This window comes from Schistocerca gregaria, chromosome 3 (assembly GCF_023897955.1).
Source record: "Schistocerca gregaria isolate iqSchGreg1 chromosome 3, iqSchGreg1.2, whole genome shotgun sequence".
NCBI classification, from domain to species: domain Eukaryota; kingdom Metazoa; phylum Arthropoda; class Insecta; order Orthoptera; family Acrididae; genus Schistocerca; species Schistocerca gregaria.
The window spans coordinates 114,429,042-114,441,630 of record NC_064922.1 but is presented as its reverse complement, the minus strand read 5'-3'; the positions used below and the strand labels follow the sequence as shown (position 1 = coordinate 114,441,630).

Genomic DNA, 12,589 nt, shown 5'->3' with positions numbered 1-12,589 from the left:
AATATTTTAACAAATCATTATGCTCTTCTTTCATATGTTACAAAACTCTAAAGCTGCTGTCACAAATCAATGACTTTAACCAACACAGAAGACACACTCTATAATTGCAGATACACAGTTGCATAATATCAACCTACGTCTGATGGATATAAGCGTTCGAACATCACGTAGGTACATCTTCATGAAATTGGGCGTCTTAACTGAGCCATCATATTACATACAGGATGGCGCACGCTATGTCTGACCATTTTGTTTTTGTATCAACACTTTACTCTCAAGATGGACTCAAATGAACATTTAATAACACGAAAAACACTCTGTGGGTAATCGTTATAGCTCAGCTCATTCTCAGTATGTCCACCAATTTGATCCCTAACACCCTACGCACAATCACTTAAGTTACCGATTTCACTGCAATCCTGAAGAATAAGAATGAGCTTTTTACTCTGCAGCGGTGTGTGCACTGTCGTAACCTTCCTGGAAATTTCTTATCAGCGCACACTCCGCTGCACAGTGAAAATCAGAGTGAAAATCTCATTCTGGAAACATCCCCCAGGCTATAGCTAAGCCATGTCTCTGCAATATTCTATCATTCAGGAGTGCTAGTTCTGCAAGGTTCGCAGGAGAGCTTCTGTGAAGTTAGGAGACAAGATATTGGTAGAAGTAAAGCTGCGAGGACGGGGCGTGAGTCGTGCTTGGGTAACTCAGTTGGTAGAGCAGTTGGCCGCGAAAGGCAAAGGTCCAGGGTTCGAGTCTCGGTCTGGCACACAGTTTCAACCTGCCAGGAAGTTTCATTGCAGAATAAGGTCTGAACTTAGTTATAAGGCCGCTGATAATGTATCGATGTATCGACGTTATTTTTAAATATATCGATATAAATGAAGATATTTTATCTGAGGATATGTGTCGATTCAAGATGGCAATGTAGAGTGCCGAGATTTTTACTTTATATTTTTTCATAGTTTTCGGTAAATATTTGAAGTTCTTCTTTTGAAATTGTACGAGAACATAAATTTACTGTCACGGTGTGAAGGAGTCTTACGGCTTGTTGTGATTTCATCATGTCCAGATGTTCTCTTTGAATGTGTGAAGCAAATATAGGTGACACTAAAGGAAGTCGGATTTTACTGGGGTGTGACGGTGTGAATGGGATAAAAAGATTTCCTATGTGAAGAAATAACACACCAGTTGCGTTAAGAAACAATTTTTAACGCAAGTAATTTGCTACTTCTTCACATTAGCTTTCTTCAAAAACAGTTGCTGAAAATGATGAACAAAATGCTAAATAACGAGACTGGTCTTTGCAGTGGGTGGAGCCGGGTGAGGGGGAACGCTGACGTACTCGTCACTCGTCGCTACCTACAGAAACTGAACTGCAATGTTTGGCTTTAGTACGCAGTTTTGACACTAGAACTGCTAGAGTCGCTAGCATTGGCAGAAATGGAAGGACAAGGAAGTCGACATGAATTCGATATGTGACGAAACAGAACGACGGGGGGTTGGGGGGGAGGGGGCGAGGTGAGGGAGGGACGTGTTCTTCATTGAAACGACGTTGAAAATTGAGTGAAATGACCCGCATCGCATATGGAAACCCCCGTGCAATAAATCCAACAAACTGCAGTATGTGGCCTTGCTTAGACACTGCTTGTTGAAGTTAATCACAGTGGCAAGAGGCTGTTGAACGTAGTTATTGCGGAGAATGCTCAAATAACGAGCACTGTTTATAGTTTCCTCAAATGAAATAGGGTCCAATTAGTTCTGGTCAGATGAAAACAGCAGCTGAAAATGGTATAAAGGGAGTAGGATTCGTTATGGATAGGAAGGTAGAGCAGAGAGTGTGATACTGTGAACAGTTCTGTGATAGGATTGTTCATATCTGAATAGACAGTAAACCACCATCGACAATGATAATTCAGATATACATGCCGACGTCGCGAGCTGAAGATGAGTATATGAGTATATGAGGATACTGGAAGGGTAATACATCCCGGAAAGGAACATGAAAATGTAATAGTCATATGGTAATGGAATGGAGTTGTAGGGAAAGGAGTGGAATAAAAGGTTACAGGAGTATATGGGATTGTAAAAAGGAGCATGAGAGGTGAAAGACTAATCGATTTCAACAAGGAATTTCAGCTAGTAATAGCAAATACTTTGTTCGACATTCAGAAGAGGAGGAGGTGTACTCGAAAAAGGTCTGGGGATGCGGGAAGATTTCAGTTTGACTACATCATGGTCAGACAGAGTTTCCGAAATCAGGTACTGAATTTTAAGGCGCACCGCGGAGTACATATAGACTCAGAGACAATGTAGTAGTGATGAAGGGTGGACTGGAGTTTAAGAGATTAGTCATGAGGAAGCAATACGGGAAGAAGTTGGTGAGGAAGTACTAAGGAATGGCGAGGTAGGCTTGAGGTTCTCTATGGCTTTAGTTATAGTAATATGGAATAGCTCATTAGGCAGTACAGTTGAAGAGAAATGGACAACTCTGAAAAGAGCAGTTACAGATGTCGGAAAGATTGGCGCAAAAAAGTCAACGGCGAAGAAACACTAATACCAGCTATTCTTTAGTACTGCTAGAGCGTTTGGGATTCCCATCAGGTCTGATTGAGGGAGGACATAGAAGCAATTCAGAAGTGGGCTGCTAGATTTGTTACTGGTAGGTTTAATCATCACGCGAGTGTTACGGAAATGCCTTAGGAACTCGGGTGGAAGTCTCTGGAGGAAAGGAGGCGTTCTTTTCGTCTATCGCTACCGGGGAAATTTAGAGAACCAGCATTTGAGGGTCACTGCAGTACAATTTTACTGCCGAGAAACTTACATTTAGCGGAAAGACCACAAATATAAGATAAGAGAGATTAGGGCTCGTACAGAGGCATATAGGCAGTCATTTTCCCTTCGTTCTGTTTGGGAGTGGAACAGGGATGGCAAATGCTAGTTGTGGTACGAAGTATCCTCCGCCACGCACCGTATGGTGGGTTGCGGAGTACGTTTGTAGATTTAGATGTACAAACTATGGCTAACAGAAGAAATACTTCAGTTGATCGATGAAGGAAGGAGATACAAAAATGTTCACGGAAATTTATTAATATGGAAATACAAGTCACTGAGAATGAAATAAAAAGGAAGTGCAGGGAAGTTAAGACGAAATGACTCCATGCAAAATGTGAAGAAATCCAAAAAGAAATGATTGTCGGAAGAAATGGTTCAAAACAACCTACGGTGATATTAAAAGGAAGGGTAGTAACATTATGGTTCAACGGCAATTCCACTGGTAAATGCAGAAGAGAAAGCGAATAGGTTGAAAGAGTACATTGAAGATTTGTCTGATGTGATACACGAAGCAATAGGAGTCGGTTTAGAAGTTATAGAGGATCCAGTATTAGCGTCCCCATCAGCATTTAATAAAGCCTTAGACGACTTAAGAACAAAAGGGCAGAAGTGATAGATAACATTGCATTAGAATTTCTAAAGTCACTGGGGCAATTGGCAATAAAACGACCACGATGGTGTGTAGAATGTATAAGTCTGGCGACATACCATCTTACTTCCGAAATAATCGTCCGATCGATACAGCATATTACAGCTACGAAGATTAGTAATTCGTGAATGTGAACTAATCTTTTATACTGGTACGATTCCATAAATTAGTATGTAACGCATTTTTAATCAGATCCGCTCTTCAACTTTTGGAAAAACATGTGTATCAAGTAAGTAGAAGGCTACGTCCAGTTTTTCAGCTGATCATGCAAAACGTCGTCGAAACACTCGCAGAATGGACTGAGAACGTGTCGAAGCACTCGTAAATTTGTCGTAGTTGTAATATTACAGACTTCTAGTTACTACACGGAAGCGAGAAACTCGCATTACTGATTACTAGCAGAGTGTTGATTTCATTAAATTGTCAGAAACGGCAAAAGTTAACTGTATGTAATAGTTTATTTGTCCAAAATATGACGTTAATTCGTTCAGGTTTACAAATAAAATATATAAGAACTGAACTGCCTATAAATCCAGAAAAATCTGTTAACAACGCCTTTAACACAAAAGGAGAAATTCGTCGGAAAATGGATGTTGTAAATCTCCAGTTAACCAGATGCGGTCAACCGAAAGCAGTTTGACACACGGGAGTGTGCCGGACTTCGCGGCAGCCTTGCCTTGAGTAGCTTTCCCACCAACCGACTAGCCAACCTAAAAGAAGCTACGCTGCCAACAATACTGCATTCACGTGGTAATTTCTTTCCGTTGCATGTGTATTTCTCTGCTATGCTATAAACAATGGAAGTACAGTGTACTGTATATTAATGTACTGCAATTCTAAAGCTGCAATTTTAAACATGATAAAGAATATAAGCATGGCCTAGGAAGAGACATTTTATTTGTTTGGCCCTGAAAACTTTCAAGAATATGTATAATACAAACAGTAGCAAATTCAGGAGGGAGCGCGGTGGGAGCACAAAGATCCATCCCCCAAAAGCAACTGGGTCCACCCATGACAAATCTCAAATTAAATTTGATATTATCCTACTGTCTTACTGCTATACTGTCCGGCCCCGGTAGCTGAGTGGTTATACCCTACAGCGAGACATCAAAAACCATGTTACCAACCACTTTGCTACACGTTACACCTGTGCTGGTGTACCACATGAGAAAGTGCGAGAATTGTATCATTCTGGACCCCCGCCGTACCGCATTACCGACGACCTCAATCGGGACCCGCTTGCTCCCTTTACCAAAGAAGAACTGAAGGATGCCCTGCTTGCTGCACCACGAAATAAATCTCCGGGCACGGACGGGCTCTCTGTCGAGTTTTACGTCAAATATTGGCCTATATTAGGGGACGAACTCACAGAGATGTACAATGAAGTACTACGTGGGATTGCTATACCCCCAGCCTTCACAGAGGGGTTAACTGTTTTAATACCTAAGACGCCGACGCCGACCACCACCAAAGATCTGCGGCCCATTACTCTGCTCAATGCCGACTTTAAGCTTCTGACGCGCGCCCTCAATGCCCGATTACGGCAGCTGTTACCCTATCTTCTGGGACCATACCAAATGAGTGCGATCCGTGGTCGGTCGCTGTCCACCATTTTGGCGCTATATCGGGATCTCGTCTCCCTCACCTGGGCCACCCGCACTCCTATGGCCATAGCATTTCTTGACTTCGATAAGGCTTACGATCGAGCTGACTATCACTATCTCAGCGGCGTGATGGAATCAATGGGCTTCAGTCTTAATTTTATCCACCTCATCAACAACTGTATCAGTGGTACCCGTACACGCTTCCTGATCAATAATACATTGACGGAGTACGTCCAGCTCTCACGGGGTATCAAGCAAGGCTGTCCACTTTCAACGACGCTCTATGCGATCCTCATGGAACCCTTGTTGCGCCATCTACATCATAGCCTCCCTGGATTCCAGTTTTATGGTATCAGGTCTGTGGTCCAAGCTTACGCAGACGATGTCAGCGTGCTTCTTAACGACGTTCGCGATGTCACCGCAGCGAAACGCGTTCTTGAGGAATTCCAAAGAGATAGTGGTGCCATGTTAAACGTCAATAAATCCGCCGCCTTAACGCTTGGTCAAGAACGACCTATCACAGGCGACGCTTGGCTGCCCTGTGTACAGACTAGAAAACACCTTGGTCTCTACGTTACGGCCCGGCCTCTGGACATGTCTCACAAAAATTGGATACCCAAAATTCAGGCGATAAAAGCACTCCTGCGCGACCAGAACATGCGACACCTCGATCGTCTGCAGCGAGCCTTTTTCGTCAACTCTTATGCCCTCTCCAAATTACAATTTGTTGCCGCCGTCCTACCTATGCCACCCACAGTAGCAAGATCACTCCTAGCGGCGGCCGCCTGGTACGTCTGGAAGCTCAATATTTTTAAGGTTTCCTTCACCACGACAGCACTGCCATGCGATATGGGAGGCCTTGGCTTGAAAAACCCCGGCATTCATGCCCTAGCCCTGTATCTGAAACGCTCATGGCAGATACTCACCGCCAGCGAGGACACCGTCACGAAGCGGCTCTATCAACTGTCCCGCCCCCGCAACTTATCTCCGCCTGTGGACATTGGCCACGTCGGCCCGCACTTTCAGCATATAGCACTGTATTACCTTGAAAGTAGCTATCTCGACGACGAGCTTTTGAAGAAGCCGACGGTAAAACTGTACCGCCACTTACTTCGGCCGTCACTGCCTGGCCCCTTGGAAAAGAAGTATCCGGCTTGCAATTGGTCCCTCGTTTGGGCTAACATCCATAATCCAACGCTTCCGACAGATGTCCGCTCCAAATGGTATGACGTGGTCGCTGAAACTATTCCGACGAAAGAAAAGCGGCACAGGATTAATCTTGCACCCAGTCCCTACTGCGACTTGTGCCACATGGTTGAGACTATTGCACATCTGTTTGTCTGCAAGGATCAAGTGCACATCTGGAATTGGACGCGCAAAAAACTCGCTGTGCTCAACCGAACTGCGCCTCATGCGATTCAGATCCACGACATTCTGCGCCCGGACTACCGACTCTTCCCTGCAGCCAAACATAACAGCTACCTATGGCTCATGGGACATTTTATCCACTATATTCTGTCCGGCAGTGCGCCTAATGTCTTAGATTTTCAAGTATATCTCTCACACCAACACTGGCGCACAACCAACCAATATGGGCACCGGTATCAGTCAACATTTCAAAATTTTCTTCACATCGTCCTTGAGATGAAGTAGGACGTGGATAACATGAAGATCTGTTATAACAATTCGATTTTCCTGTACTATAGTCAAGGTTATACTCACTGCAAAGACTTCCATTTGTCTCATTGTGATTCTGAATAAGGCAACGTATGAGATCAAGAATATGTCCTTCCCAGGAGCAGTTATTTCTACGACATATTAAATTTGGTGTATTTTGAATGAAACAAAAGCGCAAAACAGACAGCAGAAACGAGCAAAGAAGATGGATAGAAAACAAGCGAATATAAAAAAAAAGAAAAAAAAGTGGTCAGCGTGACGGAATGTCAATCCTAAGGTCCCGGGTTCGATTCCCGGCTGGGTCGGAGATTTTCTCCCGACAGGGACTGGGTGTTGTGATGTCCTAATGATCATCCTTTCATCCCCATAGACGCGCAGGTCGCCGAGGTGGCGTCAACTCGAAAGACCTGCATCAGGCGAACGGGCTACCCGACGGGAGGCCCTAGTCACACGACATTTCATTTCACTGCTATACTACCTAGAGTAGAATTTTCATCACGTGTTACGTAATCCAAATGAAGCAGGTGTAGTATGTTTTCAAATTTTACATTCCTCTAAGAAGGTGCTTACGTGACTAGTTTTTAAATCGCGCGCCACCCGTTCGGAACGCAGCTACACACACACACACACACTCACACACACACACACACACACACCACTGCCAACCTCACCCGCCCGTCCGATACGAGTGCGCGCGCCGATCTGCTGTACACATACGGCATTGTTGTATGGTCTGTCGAATCAGACACAATAGAATGCAATGCTAACGTGGTTTTTAACTGTAATCAAGGCGTTATTTGGTCTGTATTTGTCAGATTTTTAAAGAAAAGAATGCCATCGAAATGTAAACAAGGATATCTTCGTTCTTTTTTTTTCTGTAAAGAAAGAAAGAAGAGGTAGAATCGAGAGAAAATGAACCAGTATTACCTGGAAACAATGACGGTGACTTACCACTGTCGGCTCAACGTTCAGCAGGTACATTTTTCTGATTATTTTGTATGTACTTAATACAATTCATACAAACACTACTAGTAGAGTATGTGACTTTTTATTCGGCTGAGTTTCTATGATCTTTCGGTTGGTGTGGTGTGGGTGGCTGTGGTCTCGACTCTGGATCAGTATTGTCAAGTTATTGATTTTTACCACTCAATTCGGTGGTTTTGAGTACGTCAGGTGTGCAGATTTTGCATCTACTGGCTGGTGTGAATTATGGTGGACTTTAAAAAGATTGGGGTGGTTTGTGGTAAAATTATTTTTTAGAATCACTTTATCCATTATACATACAGCAAACCACAATGTTTGATTTGCTGAAGCCCAGTAGCTCTTAAATTTATGTCACCTAAACATTTATAATGCACGGTATTTGGTCTTCGTGTTTATGTTGTTTTGTGGCCGTATAGTTATGCACCCGTTTTGTTATGAATCTAGCATTAATAAATCTGCAATTGCTTGCACACAGCATATCTGTAATGCCAGTGGTAATGTGGTGTTTCTTAAATCAGTTGCTACTGTTTTAGTGCTAAAGATACGTAAAATAAATGTACAGCACACCCAGAAATTTCGTGCAGAGTCGCTACGCGATAGTAAATTGACAGGCTGTGTAGAAAGATTTCAAGCGATGACACAAGAACATATAGCAAATTTTTCCTTAATAATTTGTTAGCGTGTTCAGCGCAATAAGAAGCCACAGTGACGTAAATAAACCAGAGGGTAGCAGCAGCATCATTGTCAGCATACAGAAATACCTTTCAAAATTGTGTAAGAATATGCTGAAGTGAGTCAAGCTGAGAGTTCCCTTGCATTATTTGTTTCCACCCACGGTCCGATCACGTCATGTCTTCACTTAACTGATTTGTTCAAAAGTAAATTCACAGACAGTAATATTACCAGAACACTTAAAATAAACAGAACAAAATGTAGTGCAGCTATAAAATACGTAATAAGGCTGTGTTTGTGGAAAATTCACCGAGATATGTCTGGCAGTTGGGTCAAGCCTGCCTACAACCTGTCGAAGTCATTGAAGAATTTGCAAAGCAGACTTGCTATGCTGTAACTGAGCAGAATAAAATTATGTGTGCTTTTTAGAATATTAATGTTTGACTTCAGAAAGCCTACGCTCAATTGGGTCAACCCCCTCCCAAAACAAAATCTTGGATCCGCCACTGAATACAAAATACTGCAGTACATATGAATGTCGATGGCAGACGAAGAAACTGGCATCCAAAACGACTTCCCGGTGCCCACCCTCTTACTTCGGTTCACTGGGGTTGAACTGTTATTATTATTGCAGTTAAATTATGAAACGATACACTTGCTCCGGAACTTCGTCCCACCAAAACAGTTTGCTGGTGCGTTCGTTGGGCAATATATTACAGACTCTAGATACGTAAAAGGTCAAAATTCCTTATTAAGACCAAAATTCTGTAACTTTAAGTGTCGTTACAGGAACTTCATATTGACGGCCGGAGTGGCCGACCGGTTCTAGGCCCTACAGTCTGGCACCGCGAGATCGCTACGGTCGCAGGTTCGAATCCTGCCTCGGTCATGGATGTGTGTGATGTCCTTAGGTTAGTTAGGTTTAAGTAGTTCAGAGTTCTAGGGGACTGATGACCTCAGCTGTTAAGTCCCATAGTGCTCAGAGCCATTGGAACCATTTTTGAACTTAATATTCCTAGGTTACGCTGTTATGAACTACCACAAAAATGTCTAATACTTCTAGATTCTGACTACTTCGACTATTAAAGAGGGTGTCAGTGTAATGCTCTGGATTAGTAACAGGTACTCTTTTTCCCGGCAGGTATGCAGGGTCACGTGATTTGGGGCACCGAGCCCCGCGGGCTGCCATCCGGCAAGATCTTGCCGCAGTACCTGCAGGACTTGGGCTACGTCACCAGGGCGATCGGAAAGTGGCACCTGGGCCACCACGTCAAGAACTACACGCCCACGCACCGTGGCTTCGACTCGCATTTTGGCTACTGGAACGGATGGGTTGGCTACTACGACTTCATATTTGAGACTGACGTAAGACATCTGGTAGTTTAACACACGCATCTACACTTGAAATACACAGTATCGTGGTTACGCTCTATTTCGGCACAGTAGACCGATGTTGCTTTGTGTCGAATCGCAATGCATGGCACTAAGTGAAATATGGTCAGCCGGCCACTATGCTCCAGCGGTTCTAGGCACTTTAGTCCGGAACCGCGATGCTTCTAAGGTCGCAGGTTCGAATCCTGCCTCGGGCATGGATGTGTGTGATGCCCTAAGGTTAGTTAGGTTTAAGTAGTTCTACGTTCTAGGGGACTGATGACCTCAGAAGTCCCATAGGGCTCAGAGCCATTTGAAACAACGAAACAAATGAAAAAAAAAATATTAACACTCGTTCACAACAAATGTTCACAATCGACAGATTTGTATCTTAACGATCATTTCATACCGCTGCACCTGGTACATCTTAATATAGATTAGTTTCGAGTTGTGTACTCAGTTCTAATCTGCCACAAAATTTCATGAAAACGGTGAATGAAACGTTATATTACTTTATGCTTTGATTACTCAAATCTTTAAAACATGAGATTTTATTTGTTGAGAAATCTTGGACGTCGTGGAAAAATATCAAAGTAGGTTGAGGAGTAAGTGCAGCAGATTCATTGTACATGAATTATTTTGAAGAAAACATTTAACAGAAAGGTAGGAAATGCAGTTTTGTGCTATAGAGCAAATAATGTAAAACACTGACTCCATTCGCTCAACTTTCAGATCTGAAATCGACTGTCAATCATGCTGACAAAACAGAAGCTGTGAAATCAGAAACGAAGACCCGAATTATGTTGATGCATTTGCATCGACACAGACGGAAGCTATATAAACAATGATTGCGTGCTACCATAATGACGTAAGCTGAAGCAATGAATTAAAGTTTGTATCACTGCCGTTGTTCTAACCCAGGACTCCTGCTTACTAGACAGATGCGACAGCCGTACGCCACACAGGCACTGCAGCACCCCCAACTGTCTCCCAGTTCGCATTCAACCTGAATGAAATTTCCTGTTTGCATATGCAAGTCTACGATCAATTCCTAACAAATTAGGAGTTGTAATTGCACTATTGTTATCAATTAGAATCTTAATAATTTTACCATTCTATAACACAACACCATTCCGAGGTCCTCGATATGAACTCTGAATTTACCAATTGTCTCATTGATTCATTAATCACTGATTAAACATGCGACTTTCAGTTGTACGAGGTCTTTTCAAAATATTCCGGAACTGTTATTATTATTGCAGTTAAATTATGAAACGATACACTTGCTCCGGAACTTCGTCCCACCAAAACAGTTTGCTGGTGCGTTCGTTGGGCAATATATTACAGACTCTAGATACGTAAAAGGTCAAAATTCCTTATTAAGACCAAAATTCTGTAACTTTAAGTGTCGTTACAGGAACTTCATATTGACGGCCGGTGTGGCCGACCGGTTCTAAGCCCTACAGTCTGGCACCGCGAGACCGCTACGGTCTCAGGTTCGAATCCTGCCTCGGTCATGGATGTGTGTGATGTCCTTAGGTTAGTTAGGTTTAAGTAGTTCAGAGTTCTAGGGGACTGATGACCTCAGCTGTTAAGTCCCATAGTGCTCAGAGCCATTGGAACCATTTTTGAACTTAATATTCCTAGGTTACGCTGTTATGAACTATCACAAAAATGTCTAATACTTCTAGATTCTGACTACTTCGACTATTAAAGAGGGTGTCAATGTAATGCTCTGGATTAGTAACAGGTACTCCTTTTCCCGGCAGGTATGCAGGTTCACGTGACAGCGGCTCTAGGCACTTTAGTCCGGAACCGCGATGCTTCTAAGGTCGCATTCCAATGCATTCCAAGATGCTGCGTCAGGATTTCGTGACGTGATAGAACCGAAATGTTACATTCTTCTGCAATCCCTCGGCAATCACTCTTCGACAGTTACGCACAATTCCATTGATGTTCCTGACGTTAGAGTCGTCGGTAGATTTCGAAGGCGTCATGAACAAGAGTCACCTTTAACTCCGTCCGGCCATCTTTAAACCGTGTGAACCATTCGTAACACCGAGTATGGCTTATGCACTCATCACCGTAGGCTTCCTGCATCATTTGGTGTGGCCCTGAAAAGGTTTTCTTGAGTCTTACGCAAAATCTAACGCAGACGCTTTACTCCTCTAACACTGCCATCTCAAAATTCGCAAACTGCTTGACACAACTTTCTACTGAATACAGCACTGAACAATTACTGACAGACGGACAACAAGGAAACTTCCGGCTGTTACACGTTAAACACGGGCGTGTTTAGAGATGTCAACCGCATTTCGCTTCAACACACCGTTGACGCGATCTTACGAATGTTCCGGAATTTTTTGAACAGATCTGGTATATTATCTATCTTTTGTCGTCTAAAGAATTGTTGAATATAAGGTTTAGTTGAGTGCTAGCATTTCCAGCTTTATTGAGTGACATCTGATCTAGTTTCACAGGTAATTTATCTCATGATGTTTGGGAACAAATAAAGGGCTTATGTCAATAGTGGTACAACTCCATTTTTGTTCTTTTCCAGATACAGAGTCGTAAAGTTAAATGAGCGCCGAAAAATCTGCAGTTGAGGTACCAGAAATATTCAATATAATAATTCCAATCGCAAAGAAAGTAGTTGTTGACATATGTGAAAATTACCCAACTATCAGTTTAATGAGTCACAGCTGCAAAATACTAACGCGAGTTCTTTACAGACGAATGGAAAAACTAGTAGAAGGTGACTTCGGGGACGATTACTTTGGATTACGTAGAAATATCGGAA

The 12,589-nt window shown here is 42.9% G+C and overlaps 1 protein-coding gene across 1 annotated transcript in view; it reads left to right on the top strand.

The window, feature by feature from the left end:
• Positions 1 to 12,589, top strand: part of LOC126355274 (arylsulfatase B-like) — a 77,969-nt gene that overhangs the window by 14,196 nt on the left and 51,184 nt on the right. Inside the window, exon 4 of the mRNA XM_050005562.1 lies at positions 9,560 to 9,783. Coding sequence (XP_049861519.1) covers positions 9,560 to 9,783 — 224 coding nt within the window. The remainder of the gene's footprint in view (positions 1 to 9,559; positions 9,784 to 12,589) is intronic.